Genomic DNA, 23,992 nt, shown 5'->3' with positions numbered 1-23,992 from the left:
AACCAAACGGACGATATCAATACAGGTACAACACACTCACACAAAAATGCTACCCTTGCTACACCTCTCTTAAACAGTGCGATTAAAATAAACTGAGAGATAAACCACTGGTGTTGTTTATGTTTTTTTGCTTGGGTTTTATTATAATTGCTCATAGTTCAAATACAAAAAAATCTAATTCTTTTACTTCTATATCATCTGGGTAGTTAAATGTTATAAATGCAAAAACTGAGAAAGTAAACCGAATAATGTGTAAGTAAAGAATGAAAAACCTAACTGCCATCAGATTGAATTCAAAGCGAAGGAACGGTCTAGCTTGAAAAAAAAACATTAGATATGAGTGATGAATTACTAATCGAACTGCCAACAGCGGCGTAACTGTGTAGCATGAACGATCGAAATTTGTAGTGATCAAATCATAAAAAAAGTAATAAAAGTTAGCGAAGAGCCATGGACTTGGTTGTCCATGGGTGTCGCAAATGATTTACTGGTTGGTATCAGCAACCAAATATTGTTCATCTATTAAAGTCTGATAAGCGAGCGTTTGGCAGTCCTTCGCCGTGAAGAGCTCTACCTCTGGCAAACTCGTACTCTCCTCCACGTCAGGGCGCTGGATGAATCGCACATAAAATGATGCTGCTCCAAGAAGCTCCTGCAGCCGTCCGTAAACCTCTGCAATGGGTCGTGTGGCGTTTGGCTGAACGCCCGCCAGCCGCACACATGCAAAACTCAGCGGTATCAAACGCAATTCTAGCGGGCACTCGCAGATATCCCTCTTCGGCAAAATTTCCCTAGTGTGATAATCCACGTACAGGACATGGACGGCATCTTGCACATCGTCCACCTTCTCTATGATTGCCCGGTAGTATGTCCCATCCGCACTGTACCGAGCAAGGCATGGTGCACCCGCCACGAACATAACCGCCTGCTCCTGCTCGCCTGCTGCCTGCATCTGGGACGCTGCCACGGCCTGCACATTCTGGTGCAACCAATCCACCTGCTGCTCAAATTCCGTCACAAAGGGACGGATGTAGAGGGCCGGCTGACATATACAACAGAACACAATATCAGCAAGGAACCCTTCTGCCCGCGGTTCAATCCTCATTTGGTAGGGGTAATGCGCTGCTATCTTTCCCTTGCTCGCCAAGCCTCGTTTGGCTTGACTCGTTTGGCCTCCCGCATCCGAGGTCATGGCCGCAGTGGACTCGTTCTGCATCATCAATACGAAACACCCAATGCAGGATCCTGTACGAATTTTACGTTGGTAAAAATCTGTAAATATACACAAGATTACAGCCTCAGTGTATGAATTTAGGCTAGCGGCTTTCAATCGTGAGGGGGAATTTCCTTCTCACGATGGAAATTTGATGGGGGGGGGGAATAGGATTTTTGTTTTAAAATTAGAATAAAATGAAACTGTAAAAATTAAACTGCCATCTTGCGGAATCCAGAAAAATATTATTCATCCAACAATCATTTGAGAATCATTATATGGCGATAATTACAAACTTTGCCGCCTTTCGCATGCACCTATCTATCTAGGTGAGTTCAACAATGCTGGAAATATGAAAACAAAACAGAACAAGCCCCGCAATGGATAGGACATCCAAGATCACAAGCGGTGATGTACGTTATCGACTACAGTAGTTTCAAGATACAGAAAAAAGCATGCATAACGTCATCAACACAAGAAAACATACTAGTGGTACTAGTGGAAAACATAAAAGTGGAGATCAGCCCTTGATGTTACGTTAGCGTTAAGTGTCACGCCTGTTCTCAAAACCCAAGCAGCATTCTTGATGAACGCTTGTACATTTACTTAATTATTTGATACGTGTAATTACATTTAGGGATTTTTGTAATTATTTACTGTAAAAAGTGTGGGAATAACAAAATGCACAGAAAGTAGAGAAATATAACACGACCGCTACTTTGTATGACATTGTCAAAAACATGTAAAGAATAATACGCCACACGTAGAAATAATTATAAATAGGTACGGTACTTCCTCAATCTGTTTATCAAAAGCAAGCGTATCAAAAAATGCACACAAAAAACTAATGCAAGGAACACTAGTTGATTATAACACTGAAACTAGTGTTCCGTTAACACAAAATAACTTGTTTTCTTTTGGTTTACAAACAGGAACGTTGAAGGAAACGAAGCAAATACTACAAAGTACTTCCATAGATTGATGTGAATCGCTTAATATTGAATGCACTAGGGATGGTAGGCTAATGGATACAATTTTGTCGCAAAATGTAAATAAGAAAATGTTAGATTTTTTGATTGATTCGGGAGTCTGTTTCAACGCCTTGAGTTTGGATATAGCAAAAGAGCTGGGTTTAGATTGTATGAATCACAACGATAAGGAGGCTTTATCTAGTTTCGATGGATACTTATCCAACACTGAAGGATCCATTCTTATAAAAGTACATATTGGTATATTTGTAAACCTTATTAAATTTTTCAAACTAGAAAAACTTAGCGTTCCAACTATAATTGGAGCAGATTAAAAAAAAATACGATGTTGCGGCGGATAATTAACTAATTAATCAATTAATTTTCTGTGAATAATATCATTCTAGTTTTTCATTCATTTCATTCAGTTTTTTCTAATTTTCATTAAAAAAAATCTTTTTACTCCCAGAACAAAAAAGAGCTTCCACGATTCTTGCGGATTAGTCAATCGCCATGATGTATCCTTACCTGGAATATTGTACCGCGTTGTCTCCGTTTTTCAATATGCTTCCCAGTGTCTGATCACTTCCGTTGCGAAACGCTGTGGGGTTAATTTCTGAAAATAAAGAAAATACAGCTTCAGCGTATGGACCAAACAATAGATTGATTTATGGGGACGAATAATTTCTATAGAATACAATAAAAGGGACGCCTACAGTCCAGCGATCAAATTGTCAGTAAAAAATATTTCATTCTTTGTAATGAAATACTGAGAATTTGGATCAGAATTCCATGCAGCGCCTCAATCGTAAAACCGGAACAAAACTTTATTGAACTCAATTTTGTTCAGTTTTCCGATTGAGGCACTGTATATCACTATAACTAAATACAAATTCAACAATTATTAATCCTGCAATACTTACCGCTTTAATTTGCGACACGTTCACCACGAAAGTTACTGCGAATATGATACGAACAATAGCATGCGTTCCCGAATGCCGCCAGGCCACCTTTGTGATCGTTTTGGAACGATTGTGTTTACAGGCAGTGTCAATTCACTCGATGTTGCACAAGGTGAATACAGGAAGATGGTGTATCTGCCTGCTAAACAAATTCGAGCAGCTTGCGAACTCGCCCCAAGTGCCATCCCAATCAAGGATAATGTATTTAGAAGGTTGATTTTTATCGCTTTTGCTGGGCGACATTGTGGGGGACATCTGTCACTCTCTGCATACAAATTTCATTACCCCGCACCACCCCTCCCCGATTTTTATACCGGAGCCAAGGTGGAATGTATAATGAGGTGTAGTTATAGCGCTTTTGGCGATCCCCCCCTGGGCTCAGATTTTGACAGTTGGTTTTCCGCTTGTATATGTATTGATGGATTGTTTACGTTTTGCATGGTCAATATTTGGTGGAGATCAATTTGGGTGAATATTTTAGTTTATTAGAACACCCGATTTAAAATGGAAATTTTCCTTCGAGAACTTGAAGCGTTCGCCAAACGCGGAAAACTAACTGTCAGTTTTCTTCGTCGATTCTTCTTCCACCTAGCTGTCAAAACGGGCTTATAACTTGACCTGATATCTTTACGGTCCTTGGCGACGCTATTCTGTGGAAATTTTGGCTACGGTGTTTTAAAAGTATAAAATGGCTACGAGACTGTAATATCTTGTTTATAGCAATCGTGGTATTCCGTCTCATCTTATGTCTCTGTGAATCTTGATTAATGTCAAAACCGAAAGTGACAGCAGCAGAAAATAAAATGGGCATTCGAGTTTGAACAAGCAAACTGCAAGCGTCTTCCGATTTTCCGTTCTTCCGAAAATTTAATATATTACAAGACCAATCCCAATTGACATTTTCAAAGACAAATAACCAGTAATTCGAGAAAAGTTCCTTACATTGGAGCCTTAAACTTCCCTTAAACTGCACCAGTTAAAGGGATTTTAGAAAAAAGTATTTTAAAATTAACTGTGTTGCGTCTTTTTTGTTGCTTTCTTCTAGATACGCTCGAAAATTATGTTTCCTGTCTTTATAGTTGGTCATGTACCCATTTTAATCTTCCCAATTGACATTTTCGAGCACAAATAATCGGGAATTCGACCAAATTCCCTTAATCTCCCAATTGACATTTTCGAGCACAAATAATCAGGAATTCGAGCAAATTCCCTTAAACTGGAGCCTTAAACTTCCCTTAAACTGCACCAGTTTAAGGGAATTCAGGAAAAGTCCTTTGAAATCAATTGTGATACGGCTTTTCCGTTACTTTCTTCTAGATTCCCTAGAAAATGATGTGTCCTATCGTCATAGTCGGTCATGTTCCCATTTTATACTTAAATAATATCCATTTTTTATAAAATAACGTCACACAAAACTAGCTTTTGTTCTTCATCAAAAAACCATAGCTATGAATGAAAAATGACCTCGACGGCATGGTCCATCGATAGAGGAACGTCAAATTTACGAACACACAAAATCTGGGTGCTTTCAACACACTTGATCACACACAAATCCACAATTTCAAGCGTATCGAGTACTAATCGAGCAGATATGGGAAAACAATTTCGAGCAAATGTCACTTGGGTTAAATAATACCTATTTTTTATAGAATAACGTCACACAAAATTGTTAAAAGATGTTTTTCATAAAAAAAAACATATCTATGAATGAAAAACGAGCTCGACAGCATCGTCCATCGACAAAAGAAAGTCTAATTTACGAACACACCAAATCTTGGCGCTTTCAACACACTTGATCACACACATATCAATACCCAAGTGCCACAAATCCACTAAACGACCACTAAACGGGTTCTAAACGACTCAAGCTCTCAATCTAAACGGAATATAGCTCAAGCTATCGGCCCAAAACAAACCATGGATACTCATCAATATGTATCAAATTAAAAAAAAATTAAACACTCTTTCACTTCGTTTTGTTGATCCATGCGTTTCCGCGCTGTTCTGATACTCCTGGCTAGATCCCTTATTTCTATATACTCAATCAGCCACTTTCCCAAACTCGATCGAAGAGAACGATAGTTGCAATTGCCTAGATACAACAGTTGTTTTATTTTATCTAAAGATTTTTTAAAACTTGCTCAGTTATGCATCCAATATGGCAAAATGTAAAAAAAACATCCAACGAAACCACCAATTTATGTTATTTTAACAATCGTTACGATCGTTCCCAAAATAGATCGAGTTTGGTAAAGTGGCTGAATGTTTTGGTTATCGAAAATCGAGGACGACACTGTAAGCGTCTTGTTTTCCGGCAGCTACCGAAGTTCTGACATCAACTTCAACGCTTGAACATATCGTTTTTTCACTCACACTTTCATACTTTCAAGCTTTTATGTACGGCAATGAGTTAAACCGAGCTGTTCACCTGGGAAAGCTCCATCTGTCTACTTTTTTTATGTTCTCCCCAAAACAAAATCGAGCAGTCTGTGAACTCACATACTGCTCGAATTAAGCGTCGCAATCCCGACAGCTTAGCGCCAGTAAGGGCGGTGGCAACGCTGATCGGATGCGAGTTTATCGGACGAGATTTATATGGGATTTGATAGATAACGTCGGACATGCGATTTCGTCGTCCGACGTTATCTGTCAAATCCCATATAAAAATTTGACAGGCCGTCCGATAAAATCGCATGCGAAAAAGCGTTGCCACCGCCCCAACCTTGCATGAAAGGAGCCCCAGTCAGGCAGCCTTCTGTTAATTTACCCATTCGAGCAGTTTTGTGTCTGTCATAACAGTAATTTAAGAGCAATTTAGCGGTACGAAGTGTTGTCGTTTGTTGTCAGTGAAAATATATAAATAAGAACAAAAAGAGTATTGTTTTAATGATCTTTTAGTAGAAGAAGGCGTAGGCGGTGTGTTAAAAACTGTAAAAATCAGCCGAGAAATTGCGTTTATTAGTGCTAATTGTGCATCACCTTCAGCGGGTGAAGCGGCGGTTCAAGTCGAGTTTGCTAAAAAAAATACATTGTAATCGTCTGTATAAGTTAAGGAATATGATTGAATATAACCATTAAACTGTAATATAATAAATTTCGTGTTATTTATTAACAATTCGGCCGTAAAAAATAAAAACAAAATAGAAGAAGGAATAGGATCTGTCAAAACTGCTCGAATGGGTAAATAAACGACTGCTAATTTACCATTAAATTACTCTTAAATTACCGGTACTTTAGCGGTAAGATAGTGGTAAATTAAGTCTGATTGGTCGGACTGGGGGCACTTGGGCAGGGAAACATTTCACCAACACTGTAAATACATGTAAGCGATTCATTCCGCCAATGTGTTTCGTACAATAAACACACACTTAAATACGACTGCGCAAGTGTCCTGCTATTTCTCCCTTCCAACACTGTTTGCATTGTATAGCAGTTTTCGAGCAGCTATCTAAGTCGGTATAGGGGCGGTGGCAACGCTCATCGATGGGATCTCCCTTGGAGGAGAGCTTTCTCATTCCCTCTGTACTGTTGTATGGTTTCGCATTAAAGTTATGCATCGCTAGAACTAGAACGGCGATATGATTGTTTAAATACTAAACTCCAACGGATATCACCAGCACTGAAGCAAGTGAGATTTGAGTAATGGTCGTTGGTGTTGATACCCACGTATCTGACCCACACGACCATTCATATAGATTGTTGCTCGGAAAGTTAGAAGGCTATATAGGTTATGATTAGATGAAACTTGTCGAAACACATGGCAAGAAAAGGATAGCAATATAATGATGAGTTGTAATACGCCATCTTGGGTAACCCTACCCGCAAATTTCGGTTAAATGCCTTCTAATCGCCTTGTAATCGCCGGCGAATTGAAGGCGATCAGCAGTGCATTTCGCAGTAATTAAATGCCTTTGAAATATGCCAATGAAAAATTTCGCTTTTCATTTGAAATTTGAAATTGCAACTGTCAAAAGAAAACCTTACAAGCGTCTTCAGCACTGCACTGTTGTATTGTTTCCAGATATGAGCGTGAGATTCGATAGCACGATTTACGTGTTATGTTCTCTTGCGTTAAGCTCTGAGCTATTTCACTTTATTAAAGATGGTCTGCATTATTCGGTTGTTAAAGACCAACCCGTTGAAAGGTGTTAATATATCAAACTCATTTCGATAACTCTAATAAAAGGAGAAGTTAAATACATATTTCTCCCATCCTAATAATGAAGGGTGAACATAGTGTAATCATTATGATTTTTAAAAAGGTATTATTTTAATTTTGCTTCACAAAAATTTTGTTTATATTAATTATAGCAAGAAAATATTAATAAAAAAAGAAATAAGCACAGAAAAAAGATCATAAAAATCAGAATTTGAACACACGCTTTCTCGGTTCGGAACCAAAAGCGTTGTCACTGCTCTATTTGGCAGTTACTTTAGTAAGGGTGCAAAACCAGTATATAAACAAGCGAAGATGGCGGCAAGCTATCTGTTCTCGTTGAATCAAAAAGTTGAAATATTTCGAAGAGAACCCGTTACAGCCTTGAAAGTTTCGGTTGAAATCTATATTCGCCTTCTAAGGCGACTAAGGCCTTAAATGCCTTCTGAATGCCTTCCAAGCCGTTTAATGTTGGTAGGGTAGTTATTGCCCATATAACCAAGATACCGAAAACGCCACCAATTTCTTGTACTAAAAATCCAGTTCCATCAAACAAAGCTAAAAAACTATCAGTTTGGTGGGTTAAGCCACACGGCCACAGAAGCAGCCACTTCAATGTTGTTGAAGTTAGTTTTTTATGCACGGGCAATTTATTTGCTCAACATGTTTCACCTGTAATAAAATGTTATTTAATTGTGCAAAGGAAGCAATTAAACGTGTGTGTTTAAGTTGGTTTGTTGTAAAATATTCATGTGTAATATGTGTATATGTGTGTTTGTTTACTTGCGAATGATCTCTCCATTTCGCTGGTCAGTGCATAGTTTATAGACTAATAATATTGCTGAAGTTGAAGTGCAGTGATGTAAGTGAATGAATGTAATCAATCGAAGAGCTAAAATCCTGTTCAGCATATTGACCTTAGCCAACCCTTGACCAAACTTTTCCTCAAAGCATTTTTGGAAAAGGTGGGTTAAGGGTGGGCAGGATAAATACATCGGATCGGAACTGGCAGCTCCGATTGTTCTAAAATTTGGTGGGTTAACGACTGAATCGACCACCACAAATCCACGTGGGTTTGAAGTGGTTTTACAGTGGGTTAAGGACGATTTGGTTATTTGGGTGATTAAAATAATATTCTACTAACAATTTATTGATTGATTCAAGGTGAATTAATCATAAAACTAGTGGATTTTTTAATTTTTATATGAATTTGACATTTCTTGGACCATTATCCGTGCAAATCGATAAACCGGCAACCGCCCGGTCCCGAGCTGCCCGGATAATCGATGTTCCACTGTATATCATCCTTAGCTTTAAAACAATCCTAAAATCTTCTTTTATGACCCTCTCTATCATATTTGCTCTTTGTAATAAGCTCCTCTTGAGTCGGCATGAACGCCATGTTTTAAATTGCCTGAAAACAGTGTTATATGTACATACAAAATACAGTGGAGCGCCGTTTAAACGGGTACCTTTTATCCGGCTGTCCGTTAATCCGTGCTGTTGAAAAATGACAGTTCAATACAAAGATGACACTGCGTGTTGAAGAGGATATTTGAAAAAAAACGGTTGTCAGAGAATATTTTCTTAACAAAAAACGCTGTAATTCATGGTACATTTCCAATATTGGGGCCCTTTCCGTTTGAAGCGCGTAGACTGAAATTTCAGCCTGTCAGCTATTTGCATTGTATAGCAGTTTTCGAGCAGCTATCTGAGTGAGTACAATATACAGGTGGGCTTATCCCAAGGTGTATGAATTTAGAAGGCTGATTTTTATCGCTTCTGCTTCTGAATGAAGATTTTAAGAGTGTTTTGAGTATTCGTCAAACCTCCAGAAAGCTTGTTTGAGAAAAAGTTTTCACCCGTTCTGCCAAAAAGTGATGTTCAAAATTGGTTATGAAAAAATGCTATGAGACCACCTGGACTACATACACTTTGATTTCAGATTCCACCACCTGATCTCTTTAATGCACCTTGGGATAATTTTAAACAACCCCGTGTTTTTGAGCAGGTACTCGAATCTAATTCTAGCTTTTAGGCAAGGTGTTATAAATGACAAGGTGAAGTTGTTCAGAGCAAAATGACATTTCTCGACTTGACATTTCTCTTCCGGGGGCTCCGGTATAAAAATCGGGGAGGGCTGGTGCGGGGTATTGAAATTTGTATGCAGAGAGTGACAGATGTCCCCCACAATGTCGCCCAGCAAAAGCGATAAAAATCAACCTTTTAAATACATTATCCTTGCTTTTAGGCTAAAATTTTCTAGACTGAAAATCGCAGGCTAGTTTTTTGTGTTATTTTGTACCGTAGCAATAGACGATGCGCAATCTCAGATTGCACATACAGGCGGTCCCCGAGATACACGGTTAATGGGGACCGAAAACGACCGCAAAATACCGCGTATCTCGAATTTCCGCGTAAGTCGAATCTCGTGATTTTTAGCCAAAATATCAATAATTTTCGTGTAATTTTGCAAGTAGGGGGCGGTTTTAGTCGCTTAATAAATTATTTGATATGATTCTGACTGAATATAACAGTTTTAAACGTTTTGAAATAGTTTCTAACATTCGATCAAAACGGAAATTATTTGGCAATTTACAATTGATGTGTCAAATCAGTACAATTTGTTCAACGAACTGTCAAATTTAGAAAACCGCGTATCTCCGAATCCGCGTATAAGAGGTACCGTGTATCTCGGGGACCGCCTGTATATTTATCTGTCAAACGGGTCGATTTGATATACAGTAGAACGTTGATTATCCGGGGGCGGATTAACCGGCGGGTGGCTTAACCGTGCGCATAAATCTGACAGCTGTTCATACGTACGGTGAAAGTTTGCAGCGATAATCAATTGGGTAACCAGTTTCTTGTGCAGCTTTGTAGTGTCTAGGGGTATTTTCGAAATTCATTTTTGTTCATGAACAGTTGTTAAACCTACAGTTATTGATTAAAATAATATTCTACTAACGATTCATCAATTGATTCTAGGTGAATTAATAATAAAACTAGTGAATTTCATATGTTTTATATGCGTTTGACATTTCTTGGACCATTATCCGTGCAAATCGATTAACCGGCAACCGTCCGGTCCCGAGCTGCCCGGATAATCGACGCTCTACTGTATTTATCTGTCAAAAAAAAATTATATATCTCGGACATATAATCCTGAAATTTTATGCGCAATCTTGGCGCAATCTGAAAATGTATGGAAATGACGTTTATAGCTCAGGGTTGGCTTCGCGAAATGACCTATGTTTTGATAAAACGAATATATGCGCAATCTGAGACTGCGCATCGTGTATTAATACGGTTAGGCTAAAATTTTCTAGACTGAAAATCGCAGGCTAGGTTTTTGTGTGGTTTTGTATGGATTGTTTACATGATTTCAGCCTCCAACTGTCAAACTCCATACAAAAAACTAACTAGAATCGTGAAGGCCCCCATTATCATCGGAAAAACATGAAGTTCATAAAAACTGGCTAGGATATACCAAAACATAAAAAATTCAAAAACAAATCAGGTCATTTTGATAAAATACCGTGGAGTGCCGTTTATCCGGGCTTCTCGGGACTTGACCTCGCCCGGATATGCGAATAACACGGATAATGAGTCAAATGATATATTTTATCACCAATTCCTGATTAATATTTGGAAAATTATCTTATTTTTTGATAAAAATAACCCAGTTTTTATTGACTTTATGTTTTTCCCATAAGAATATTTGAAAATTGCCATGAGTTATAGCATTTTTTGTGACGAAAATGTGCTCTTATAACCGCTTTTTCAAATATCCTCTTCATAACGCAATGTCACCTTTGTATTGAACTGTCATTTCTCAACAGCACGGATTAACGGACAGCCGGATTAAAGGTATCCAGATAAATGGCGCTGCACTGTAAATTCTTTGACTCATTATCCGTGTTTTTCGAATATCCGTGCGAGGTCGTGTTCCGAAGAGCCCGGATAATCGGCGCTCCACTGTACGAAAATAATTTTCAATGTTTAAATGTTCTTACTTCAATTGCCGTTTTTCTTATTGGTAATTATGTTAATCAAATTATATGTGAAGCAAGAAATAATGGTGTTTATCAAGTTTTATCTGATTTGATTTTTGCTAGATAGTAAAAGGCATATTATTTATTGAAAATTTGAAGTCAGCATCACCGATTTCACACTTTTTTCCATTGGGAATACGAGGTGATACTCATGCTGAGTGAAGTACGCAATGGTAATAGGAAAGAGAAAAAAAGGTTCGTCGAGTTCTTTCACATTTTTCTAGGTAGCACTGTTGTAGTAAAACGTATTGGTTGCACAAAGAAAAAGAAAACGATGGAAATATTGGGTTTGTTTTTTTGTAATCTTTATATTTTATATATAAATCCATCATGCATAATTAAATTGAAGTTATCTTTCCTGCGAAACACATCTAGATTAATTGTTGCACGACGGTCTGCTTTGTTACCGACGGTTCGTCTATCCTGTTTCGCATAAACCTTTAATGCATAAATCCGTATGTATGTGTGTATCTTGCTTTGTTCCATTCCCGTGAATGTATTATTTGGCAAACTAATGCGCATTAATTTGAAGAGCAAAAAAACGACAAAAAAATTGAACAAAATTATTTGTGTGTTGTGTTTGCTGAATCAGTTTGTAAAATCAATCAGCAATGGTGCCTGTAAGCTTTATTTAAACTAAGCACGTTAGTTGTTCGTTTGTTTTTTAACTAGTTTCTTTGACGGATTATGCTTCAACTCTTTCGAATTGGGGTATTCATTTCGGGTGTACCAATGGCAAACGTTGTGGTACATTGTGCTATATGGGGTGGGGGGCTTTTGGATGAAACTTGTACAATACCGCTAGACTAGACTGTAACTCCGAAACTCCGGGTGACTCCGAAGGGCTCTTAACGACTCCGGACGACTCCGGACGACTCCGGACGACTCCGAACAACTTCGGACGATTCCAGACGACTCCAGACAACTCCGGGAAATTCCAGACGACTCCAATTCCAGGCGGAACTAGTGGTTCGGATTTTGCCAAACTGGCTCTCCGGTTGGCTCCGAACGGCTCTTAACGGCTCCGAATTACTGCGAACTACTCCGGACGACTCAGGACGACTCCGGACAACTTCGGACGACCCCAGACGACTCCGGGCAATTCCAGTCGCAATTCCGGTCGAGATTGCGAACGACTCCGGATAATTCTGGGTGGACCTACCTTCCGGAATCGGTTCCAAAATTATCGGAGTAGGATCAGAGCCGACCCCAGATTGTTGCCTCCCATCACGCATCACTAGTGCAATCGATTATCAATGCAGTCACTATTTTCATAAAATCAAATGTTTTGTTGTTGTTGTTTCTATGTGCTCCTCTCCTCCTTAACAGAAACAAATGAAAATCGGATGGTACATCAGCACACTGTCCATTGCCGTGGCGTTCTTCGGACCGGCCCCGATGGGCTCGATGCACTACGTGTACAATCCGCTGCACGCCGCGAGCTACGCAGCGTTCTCGCCGATAGCGTGGTGTCTCTTTTTTGCCTGGACCGTCTTCACCGCCCACCTGGGCTATCGAAGTATGTGGCCGCCGAGATGTGTGCCTTTGGTTTAGTTTAAATCATGAATAAGAGGATATACGTATCAATTATTATTATTATTATTTTTTGCTTTCCGCTACCAACCCGCCAAACCCGAGCGCAGACTGGGTGATAGACTTTTTCTCGTGGCGTGGGTTCCGCATCACCACCAGAATATCGTACGCTATCTACCTGACGCAGTTTCCCATCTTCTTCTACAACGTTGGCAGAACGCGGTCGCCACAGTATTTCGAGTTCTGGCCAGCCGTTATCGTAAGTAGAAGCAACGACACACGCGCGGGTGCTGCAGATGATCTAATCAGACGGCCATTATCGATTGCAGTTCAACACTAACGAGTACCTGGTCGTGTTTCTCTCATCCTTCCTGCTGACGGTCCTGTTCGAGACACCGTTCATCAACGTGAAGAAGCTACTGTTCAGTAACAACCGACACGCGAAGCAGGCGGCAGGCGGCGGCGATGGCAGCACAAGCGCCACTGAACCATTGGCAGCGCATCCTGCAAAACTTGACGCAGCACCGGGTAGTAGTGCTGGAGGAGTATGTCCCGGCATGATGGACGAGAATGAAAATAGTCGATCTAATGGGTATTTTGAGTGTGACAAGAGTAAATTAAATTGTTAGGCAGTATTTCGTTTGTGTTCCATCGTTTCACTTCTTTTTCTTGTGATGACACAGTAGCTTGGGAGCCTCGCCGCTGGACCTTAAACATATGTTGCGATGGACACAGTGGTAAATACAAAACGTTGAAATTGGGATTATTGCATGCTAAAAAATAGAAACATATTTAACATAAGTTGATTATTTTAAGATGACCCTTGTAACCAAACGGACGATATCAATACAGGTACAATGCACTCACACAAAAATGCTACCCTTGCTACACCTCTCTTAAACAGTGCGATTAAAATAAACTGAGAGATAAACCACTGGTGTTGTTTATGTTTTTTTGCTTGGGTTTTATTATAATTGCTCATAGTTCAAATACAAAAAAATCTAATTCTTTTACTTCTATATCATCTGGGTAGTTAAATGTTATAAAAACAAAAACTGAGAAAGTAAACCGAATAATGTGTAAGTAAAGAATGAAAAACCTAACTGCCATCAGATTGAATTCAAAGCGAAGGAACGGTCTAGCTTGAAAAAAAACATTAGATATGAGTGATGAATTACTAATCGAACTGCCTACAGCGGCGTAACTGTGTAGCATGAACGATCGAAATTTGTAGTGATCAAATCATAAAAAAGTAATAAAAGTTAGCGAAGAGCCATGGACTTGGTTGTCCATGGGTGTCGCAAATGATTTACTGGTTGGTATCAGCAACCAAATATTGTTCATCTATTAAAGTCTGATAAGCGAGCGTTTGGCAGTCCTTCGCCGTGAAGAGCTCTACCTCTGGCATACTCGTACTCTCCTTCACGTCAGGGCGCTGGATGACTCGCACGTAAAATGATGCTGCTTCAAGAAGCTCCTGCAGCCGTCCGTAAACCTCTGCAATGGGTCGTGTGGCGTTTGGCTGAACGCCCGCCAGCCGCACACATGCATAACTCAGCGGTATCAAACGCAATTCTAGCGGGCACTCGCAGATATCCCTCTTCGGCAAAATTTCCTTACTGAGATAATCCACGAACAGGACATGGACGGCATCTTGCACATCGTCCACCTTCTCTATGATTGCCCGGTAGTATGACCCATCCTCACTGTACCGAGCAAGGCATGGTGCACCCGCCACGAACATAACCGCCTGCTCCTGCTCGCCTGCTGCCTGCATCTGGGACGCTGCCACGGCCTGCACATTCTGGTGCAACCAATCCACCTGCTGCGAAAATTCCGTCACAAAGGGACGGATGTAGAGGGCCGGCTGACATATACAACAGAACACAATATCAGCAAGGAACCCTTCTGCCCGCGGTTCAATCCTCATTTGGTAGGGGTAATGCGCTGCTATCTTTCCCTTGCTCGCCAAGCCTCGTTTGGCTTGACTCGTTTGGCCTCCCGCATCCGAGGTCATGGCCGCAGTAGACTCGTTCTGCATCATCAACACGAAACACCCAATGCCGAATTTTACGTTGGTAAAAATCTGTAAATATACACAAGATTACAGCCTCAGTGTATGAATTTAGGCTAGCGGCTTTCAATCGTAAGGGGGAATTTCCTTCTCACGATGGAAATTTGATGGGGGGGGGGGAATAGGATTTTTGTTTTAAAATTAGAATAAAATTAAACTGTAAAAATTAAACTGCCATCTTGCGGAATCCAGAAAAATATTATTCATCCAACAATCATTTGAGAATCATTATATGGCGATAATTACAAACTTTGCCGCCTTTCGCATGCACCTATCTATCTAGGTGAGTTCAACAATGCTGGAAATATGAAAACAAAACAGAACAAGCCCCGCAATGGATAGGACATCCAAGATCACAAGCGGTGATGTACGTTATCGACTACAGTAGTTTCAAGATACAGAAAAAAGCATGCATAACGTCATCAACACAAGAAAACATACTAGTGGTACTAGTGGAAAACATAAATGTGGAGATCAGCCCTTGATGTTACGTTAGCGTTACGTGTTACGCCTGTTCTCAAAACCCAAGCAGCATTCTTGATGAACGCTTGTACATTTACTTAATTATTTGATACGTGTAATTACATTTAGGGATTTTTGTAATTATTTACTGTAAAAAGTGTGGGAATAACAAAATGCACAGAAAGTAGAGACAACCGCTACTTTGTATGACATTGTCAAAAACATTTAAAGAATAATACGCCACACGTAGAAATAATTATAAATAGGTACGGTACTTCCTCAATCTGTTTATCAAAAGCAAGCGTATCAAAAAATGCACACAAAAAACTAATGCAAGGAACACTAGTTGATTATAACACTGAAACTAGTGTTCCCTTAACACAAAATAACTTGTTTTCTTTTGGTTTACAAACAGAAACGTTGAAGGAAACGAAGCAAATACTACAAAGTACTTCCATAGATTGATGTGAATCGCTTAATATTGAATGCACTAGGGATGGTAGGCTAATGGATACAATTTTGTCGCAAAATGTAAATAAGAAAATGTTAGATTTTTTGATTGATTCGGGAGTCTGTTTCAACGCCTTGAGTTTGGATATAGCAAAAGAGCTGGGTTTAGATTGTATGAATCACAACGATAAGGAGGCTTTATCTAGTTTCGATGGATACTTATCCAACACTGAAGGATCCATTCTTATAAAAGTACATATTGGTATATTTGTAAACCTTATTAAATTTTTCAAACTAGAAAAACTTAGCGTTCCAACTATAATTGGAGCAGATTAAAAAAAAATACGATGTTGCGGCGGATAATTCATTAATTTATCAATTAATTTTCTGTGAATAATATCATTCTAGTTTTTCATTCATTTCATTCAGTTTTTTCTAATTTTCATTAAAAAAAATCTTTTTGCTCTCAGAACAAAAAAGAGCTTCCACGATTCTTGCGGATTAGTCAATCGCCATGATGTATCCTTACCTGGAATATTGTTCCGCGTTGTCTCCGTTTTTCAATATGCTTCCAAGTGTCTGATCACTTCCGTTGCGAAACGCTGTGGGGTTAATTTCTGAAAATAAAGAAAATACAGCTTAAGCGTATGGACCAAACAATAGATTGATTTATGGGGACGAATAATTTCTATAGAATACAATAAAAGGGACGCCTACAGTCCAGCGATCAAATTGTCAGTAAAAAATATTTCATTCTTTGTAGTGAAATACTGAGAATTTGGATCAGAATTCCATGCAGCGCCTCAATCGTAAAACCGGAACAAAACTTTATTGAACTCAATTTTGTTCAGTTTTCCGATTGAGGCACTGTATATCACTATAACTAAATACAAATTCAACAATTATTAATCCTGCAATACTTACCGCTTTAATTTGCGACACGTTCACCACGAAAGTTACTGCGAATATGATACGAACAATAGCATGCGTTCCCGAATGCCGCCAGGCCACCTTTGTGATCGTTTTGGAACGATTGTGTTTACAGGCAGTGTCAATTCACTCGATGTTGCACAAGGTGAATACAGGAAGATGGTGTATCTGCCTGCTAAGGCAGCGGTCTAATCTTGTTGCGCGCAACATTGTTGCTCGGCAACATATCGCTGAGGTGGTCTATGAATGTTGCTGGCAACATTTCGCTTTGACATTGTCTAGCGTAAAAAAATTGCCAATTAACAGCTCAGAGATTATTTTTTTATCATTCACTTGTTGAATAAAGTGTTGAAAAAATGAAATATACACAAAAAAATGTATTATAAATGCTTAAAATCCAAATTTAGCGGATGTCAACAAAACGCACACTGCTGCTGTGTCATTTCATACTCCCGATTACCATGACCAAGGTAAATAGAAAATGTTGCCAGACAAAAATCAAATTGTTTTTGAATTTCGCTGGCAACAAAGTTGCGCGAGCTGTCAAAATCCATACATTTTGCCAGCAACAATGTTGCGCGCAACAAGATTAGACCAGTGCCTAAACAAATTCGAGCAGCTTGCGAACTCGCCCCAAGTGCCATCCCAATCAAGGATAATGTATTTAGAAGGTTGATTTTTATCGCTTTTGCTGGGCGACATTGTGGGGGACATCTGTCACTCTCTGCATACAAATTTCAATACCCCGCACCACCCCTCCCCGATTTTTATACCGGAGCCAAGGTGGAATGTATAATGAGGTGTAGTTATAGCGCTTTTGGCGATCCCCCCCTGGGCTCCGATTTTGACAGATGGTTTTCCGCTTGTATATGTATTGATGGATTGTTTACGTTTTGCATGGTCAATATTTGGTGGAGATCAATTTGGGTGAATATTTTAGTTTATTAGAACACCCGATTTAAAATGGAAATTTTCCTTCGAGAACTTGAAGCGTTCGCCAAACGCGGAAAACTAACTGTCAGTTTTCTTCGTCGATTCTTCTTCCACCTAGCTGTCAAAACGGGCTTATAACTTGACCTGATATCTTTACGGTCCTTGGCGACGCTATTCTGTGGAAATTTTGGCTACGGTGTTTTAAAAGTATAAAATGGCTACGAGACTGTAATATCTTGTTTATAGCAATCGTGGTATTCCGTCTCATCTTATGTCTCTGTGAATCTTGATTAATGTCAAAACCGAAAGTGACAGCAGCAGAAAATAAAATGGGCATTCGAGTTTGAACAAGCAAACTGCAAGCGTCTTCCGATTTTCCGTTCTTCCGAAAATTTAATATATTACAAGACCAATCCCAATTGACATTTTCAAAGACAAATAACCAGTAATTCGAGAAAAGTTCCTTACATTGGAGCCTTAAACTTCCCTTAAACTGCACCAGTTAAAGGGATTTTAGAAAAAAGTATTTTAAAATTAACTGTGTTGCGTCTTTTTTGTTGCTTTCTTCTAGATACGCTCGAAAATTATGTTTCCTGTCTTTATAGTTGGTCATGTACCCATTTTAATCTTCCCAATTGACATTTTCGAGCACGAATAATCGGGAATTCGACCAAATTCCCTTAATCTCCCAATTGACATTTTCGAGCACAAATAATCAGGAATTCGAGCAAATTCCCTTAAACTGGAGCCTTAAACTTCCCTTAAACTGCACCAGTTTAAGGGAATTCAGGAAAAGTCCTTTGAAATCAATTGTGATACGGCTTTTCCGTTACTTTCTTCTAGATTCCCTAGAAAATGATGTGTCCTATCGTCATAGTCGGTCATGTTCCCATTTTATACTTAAATAATATCCATTTTTTATAAAATAACGTCACACAAAACTAGCTTTTGTTCTTCATCAAAAAACCATAGCTATGAATGAAAAACGAGCTCGACAGCATCGTCCATCGACAAAAGAAAGTCTAATTTACGAACACACCAAATCTTGGCGCTTTCAACACACTTGATCACACACATATCAATACCCAAGTGCCACAAATCCACTAAACGACCACTAAACGGGTTCTAAACGACTCAAGCTCTCAACCTAAACGGAATATAGCTCAAGCTATCGGCCCAAAACAAACCATGGATACTCATCAATATGTATCAAATTAAAAAAAATTAAACACTCTTTCACTTCGTTTTGTTGATCCATGCGTTTCCGCGCTGTTCTGATACTCCTGGCTAGATCCCTTATTTCTATATACTCAATCAGCCACTTTCCCAAACTCGATCGAAGAGAACGATAGTTGCAATTGCCTAGATACAACAGTTGTTTTATTTTATCTAAAGATTTTTTAAAACTTGCTCAGTTATGCATCCAATATGGCAAAATGTAAAAAAAAACATCCAACGAAACCACCAATTTATGTTATTTTAACAATCGTTACGATCGTTCCCAAAATAGATCGAGTTTGGTAAAGTGGCTGAATGTTTTGGTTATCGAAAATCGAGGACGACACTGTAAGCGTCTTGTTTTCCGGCAGCTACCGAAGTTCTGACATCAACTTCAACGCTTGAACATATCGTTTTTTCACTCACACTTTCATACTTTCAAGCTTTTATGTACGGCAATGAGTTAAACCGAGCTGTTCACCTGGGAAAGCTCCATCTGTCTACTTTTTTTATGTTCTCCCCAAAACAAAATCGAGCAGTCTGTGAACTCACATACTGCTCGAATTAAGCTTCGCAATCCCGACAGCTTAGCGCCAGTAAGGGCTTGGTACTTGTTTCGACGCAGCGTATCGCAACGCATTGCGTGACGCACGCTGGTATCTGTTCGCTGCGTTCTGCATGGATATGTCAACACATTTTACCAAGGAAAACATCTACAAACAGCAATAATACCTCTTATTTATAGGTTCTGATGTGATTATAATGTTAAATTACAACTGTAAAATCATTTCCAGTTCTGCTCAAAACAGTGCAAAGCATGTTTTCGCTTTATTATTGCACATTGCATACTGACCCGCACACACCTGTTTTGCAGCAATTACGAAATTACTTTCTCTACATTTATTTTGTTTTGTTAATAAAATTATTTAGTAGTCCAATTACACGTCCAATTGCGCTCGAAACAATTTAACGTGAAAAAATATCGATTTTCACCCGATATGATTGAACCATTTTGACAGACGCATCACGACGTGCGTCGAAATAGTTTTTTTTCTACTTTGACGCTGCGTCGTGCGTCGTTAACGCATGCGTCTGTCAAATCCCATACATTTTGGCAACATCGCAACGCATTGCGTCGGAACAAGTACCGCTCTGTAAGGGCGGTGGCAACGCTGATCGGATGCGATTTTATCGGACGAGATTTATATGGTATTTGACAGATAACGTCGGACATGCGATTTCGTCGTCCGACGTTATCTGTCAATTCCCATATAAAAATTTGACAGGCCGTCCGATAAAATCGCATGCGAAAAAGCGTTGCCACCGCCCCAACCTTGCATGAAAGGAGCCCCAGTCAGGCAGCCTTCTGTTAATTTACCCATTCGAGCAGTTTTGTGTCTGTCATAACAGTAATTTAAGAGCAATTTAGCGGTACGAAGTGTTGTCGTTTGTTGTCAGTGAAAAGATATAAATAAGAACAAAAAGAGTATTGTTTTAATGATCTTTTAGTAGAAGAAGGCGTAGGCGGTGTGTTAAAAACTGTAAAAATCAACCAAGAAATTGCGTTTATTAGTGCTAATTGTGCATCACCTTCAGCGGGTGAAGCGGCGGTTCAAGTCGAGTTTGCTAAAAAAAATACATTGTAATCGTCTGTATAAGTTAAGGAATATGATTGAATATAACCATTAAACTGTAATATAATAAATTTCGTGTTATTTATTAACAATTCGGCCGTAAAAAATAAAAACAAAATAGAAGAAGGAATAGGATCTGTCAAAACTGCTCGAATGGGTAAATAAACGACTGCTAATTTACCATTAAATTACTCTTAAATTACCGGTAATTTAGCGGTAAGATAGTGGTAAATTAAGTCTGATTGGTCGGACTGGGGGCACTTGGGCAGGGAAACATTTCACCAACACTGTAAATACATGTAAGCGATTCATTCCGCCAATGTGTTTCGTACAATAAACACACACTTAAATACGACTGCGCAAGTGTCCTGCTATTTCTCCCTTCCAACACTGTTTGCATTGTATAGCAGTTTTCGAGCAGCTATCTATGTCGGTATAGGGGCGGTGGCAACGCTCATCGATGGGATCTCCCTTGGAGGAGAGCTTTCTCATTCCCTCTGTACTGTTGTATGGTTTCGCATTAAAGTTATGCATCGCTAGAACTAGAACGGCGATATGATTGTTTAAATACTAAACTCCAACGGATATCACCAGCACTGAAGCAAGTGAGATTTGAGTAATGGTCGTTGGTGTTGATACCCACGTATCTGACCCACACGACCATTCATATAGATTGTTGCTCGGAAAGTTAGAAGGCTATATAGGTTATGATTAGATGAAACTTGTCGAAACACATGGCAAGAAAAGGATAGCAATATAATACGCCATCTTGGGTAACCCTACCCGCAAATTTCGGTTAAATGCCTTCTAATCGCCTTGTAATCGCCGGCGAATTGAAGGCGATCAGCAGTGCATTTAGCAGTAATTAAATGCCTTTGAAATATGTCAATGAAAAATTTCGCTTTTCATTTGAAATTGCAACTGTCAAAAGAAAACCTTACAAGCGTCTTCAGCACTGCACTGTTGTAGTGTTCCCAGATATGAGCGTGAGTTTCGATAGCACGATTTACGTGTTATGTTCTCTTGCGTTAAGCTCTGAGCTATTTCACTTTATTAAAGATGGTCTGCATTATTCGGTTGTTAAAGACCAACCCGTTGAAAGGTGTTAATATATCAAACTCATTTCGATAACTCTAATAAAAGGAGAAATTAAATACATATTTCTCCCATCCTAATAATGAAGGGTGAACATAGTGTAATCATTATGATTTTTAAAAAGGTATTATTTTAATTTTGCTTCACAAAAATTTTGTTTATATTAATTATAGCAAGAAAATATTAATAAAAAAAGAAATAAGCACAGAAAAAAGATCATAAAAATCAGGATTTGAACACACGCTTTCTCGGTTCGGAACCAAAAGCGTTGTCACTGCTCTATTTGGCAGTTACTTTAGTAAGGGTGCAAAACCAGTATATAAACAAGCGAAGATGGCGGCAAGCTATCTGTTCTCGTTGAATCAAAAAGTTGAAATATTTCGAAGACAACCCGTTACAGCCTTGAAAGTTTCGGTTGAAATCTATATTCCCCTTCTAAGGCGACTAAGGCCTTAAATGCCTTCTGAATGCCTTCAAAGCCGTTTAATGTTGGTAGGGATAGTTATTAATTTAAATAATATTCTACTAACAATTTATTGATTGATTCAAGGTGAATTAATCATAAAACTAGTGGATTTTTTAATTTTTATATGAATTTGACATTTCTTGGACCATTATCCGTGCAAATCGATTAACCGGCAACCGCCCAGTCCCGAGCTGCCCGAATAATCGATGTTCCACTGTATATCATCCTTAGCTTTAAAACAATCCTAAAATCTTCTTTTATGACCCTCTCTATCATATTTGCTCTTTGTAATAAGCTCCTCTTGAGTCGGCATGAACGCCATGTTTTAAATTGCCTGAAAACAGTGTTATATGTACATACAAAATACAGTGGAGCGCCGTTTATACGGGTACCTTTTATCCGGCTGTCCGTTAATCCGTGCTGTTGAAAAATGACAGTTCAATACAAAGATGACACTGCGTGCTGAAGAGGATATTTGAAAAAAAACGGTTGTCAGAGAATATTTTCTTAACAAAAAACGCTGTAATTCTTGGTACATTTCCAATATTGGGGCCCTTTTCGTTTGAAGCGCGTAGGCTGAAATTTCAGCTTGTCAGCTATTTGCATTGTATAGCAGTTTTCGAGCAGCTATCTAAGTGAGTACAATATACAGGTGGGCTTATCCCAAGGTGTATGAATTTAGAAGGCTGATTTTTATCGCTTCTGCTTCTGAATGAAGATTTTAAGAGTGGTTTGAGTATTCGTCAATCCTCCAGAAAGCTTGTTTGAGAAAAAGTTTTCACCCGTTCTGCCAAAAAGTGATGTTCAAAATTGGTTATGAAAAAATGCTATGAGACCACCTGTACTACATACACTTTGATTCCAGATTCCACCACCTGATTTCTTTAATGCACCTTGGGATAATTTTAAACAACCCCGTGTTTTCGAGCAGGTACTCGAACCTAATTCTAGCTTTTAGGCTAAAATTTTCTAGACTGAAAATCGCAGGCTAGTTTTTTGTGTGATTTTGTACCGTAGCAATAGACGATGCGCAATCTCAGATTGCGCATATATTTATCTGTCAAACGGGTCGATTTGATATACAGTAGAACGTCGATTATCCGGGGGCGGATTAACCGGCGGGTGGCTTAACCGTGCGCATAAATCTGACAGCTGTTCATACGTACGGCGAAAGTTTGCAGCGATAATCAATTGGGTAACCAGTTTCTTGTGCAGCTTTGTAGTGTCTAGGGGTATTTTCGAAATTCATTTTTGTTCATGAACAGTTGTTAAACCTACAGTTATTGATTAAAATAATATTCTACTAACGATTCATCAATTGATTCTAGGTGAATTAATAATAAAACTAGTGAATTTCATATGTTTTATATGCGTTTGACATTTCTTGGACCATTATCCGTGCAAATCGATTAACCGGCAACCGTCCGGTCCCGAGCTGCCCGGATAATCGACGCTCTACTGTATTTATCTGTCAAAAAAAAATTATATATCTCGGACATATAATCCTGAAATTTTATGCGCAATCTTGGCGCAATCTGAACATGTATGGAAATGACGTTTATAGCTCAGGGTTGGCTTCGCGAAATGACCTATGTTTTGATAAAACGAATATATGCGCAATCTGAGACTGCGCATCGTGTATTAATACGGTATGGATTGTTTACATGATTTCAGCCTCCAACTGTCAAACTCCATACAAAAAACTAACTAGAATCGTGAAGGCCCCCATTATCATCGGAAAAACATGAAGTTCATAAAAACTGGCTAGGATATACCAAAAGATAAAAAAATCAAAAACAAATCAGGTCATTTTGATAAAATACAGTGGAGCGCCGTTTATCCG

At 39.0% G+C, this 23,992-nt stretch overlaps 1 protein-coding gene and 2 long non-coding RNA genes across 4 annotated transcripts; 1 reads left to right on the top strand and 2 right to left on the bottom strand.

Annotated features, from left to right (window-relative positions):
* Window positions 1-335: 335 nt before the first annotated feature.
* LOC4576063 (uncharacterized) lies at window positions 336-3,452 on the bottom strand. The gene is made up of 3 exons (XR_009765988.1): window positions 3,105-3,452; window positions 2,710-2,797; window positions 336-1,272 (listed from the first exon to the last, which is right to left on the bottom strand). It is a non-coding gene; the product is annotated as an uncharacterized LOC4576063 (long non-coding RNA).
* A 7,813-nt stretch (window positions 3,453-11,265) lies between these two features.
* Window positions 11,266-13,520, top strand: LOC133390943 (nose resistant to fluoxetine protein 6-like). Of its 2 annotated transcripts, XM_061652397.1 has the most exons (4): window positions 11,266-11,549; window positions 12,684-12,873; window positions 12,998-13,146; window positions 13,217-13,520. In XM_061652397.1, exons 2-4 carry the CDS (start codon window positions 12,690-12,692, stop codon window positions 13,514-13,516), a joined length of 633 nt encoding a protein of 210 aa, XP_061508381.1. In that variant the 5' UTR covers window positions 11,266-11,549; window positions 12,684-12,689; the 3' UTR covers window positions 13,517-13,520. The 2 variants fall into 2 exon arrangements, with proteins under 2 accessions (XP_061508381.1, XP_061508950.1); XM_061652966.1 differs by lacking the exon at window positions 11,266-11,549 and having other exon boundaries at window positions 12,561-12,873.
* A 366-nt stretch (window positions 13,521-13,886) lies between these two features.
* LOC133392897 (uncharacterized) lies at window positions 13,887-17,236 on the bottom strand. Its single transcript, XR_009765944.1, has 3 exons — window positions 16,798-17,236; window positions 16,403-16,490; window positions 13,887-14,973 (listed from the first exon to the last, which is right to left on the bottom strand). It is a non-coding gene; the product is annotated as an uncharacterized LOC133392897 (long non-coding RNA).
* Between the last annotated feature and the right edge of the window lie 6,756 nt (window positions 17,237-23,992).

The sequence above is a fragment of the Anopheles gambiae genome, chromosome X (genome assembly GCF_943734735.2).
Source record: "Anopheles gambiae chromosome X, idAnoGambNW_F1_1, whole genome shotgun sequence".
In the NCBI taxonomy this organism is placed as follows: domain Eukaryota; kingdom Metazoa; phylum Arthropoda; class Insecta; order Diptera; family Culicidae; genus Anopheles; species Anopheles gambiae.
The sequence above is the reverse complement of the archived record's forward strand: the minus strand, read 5'-3'. Positions and strand labels throughout refer to the sequence as shown.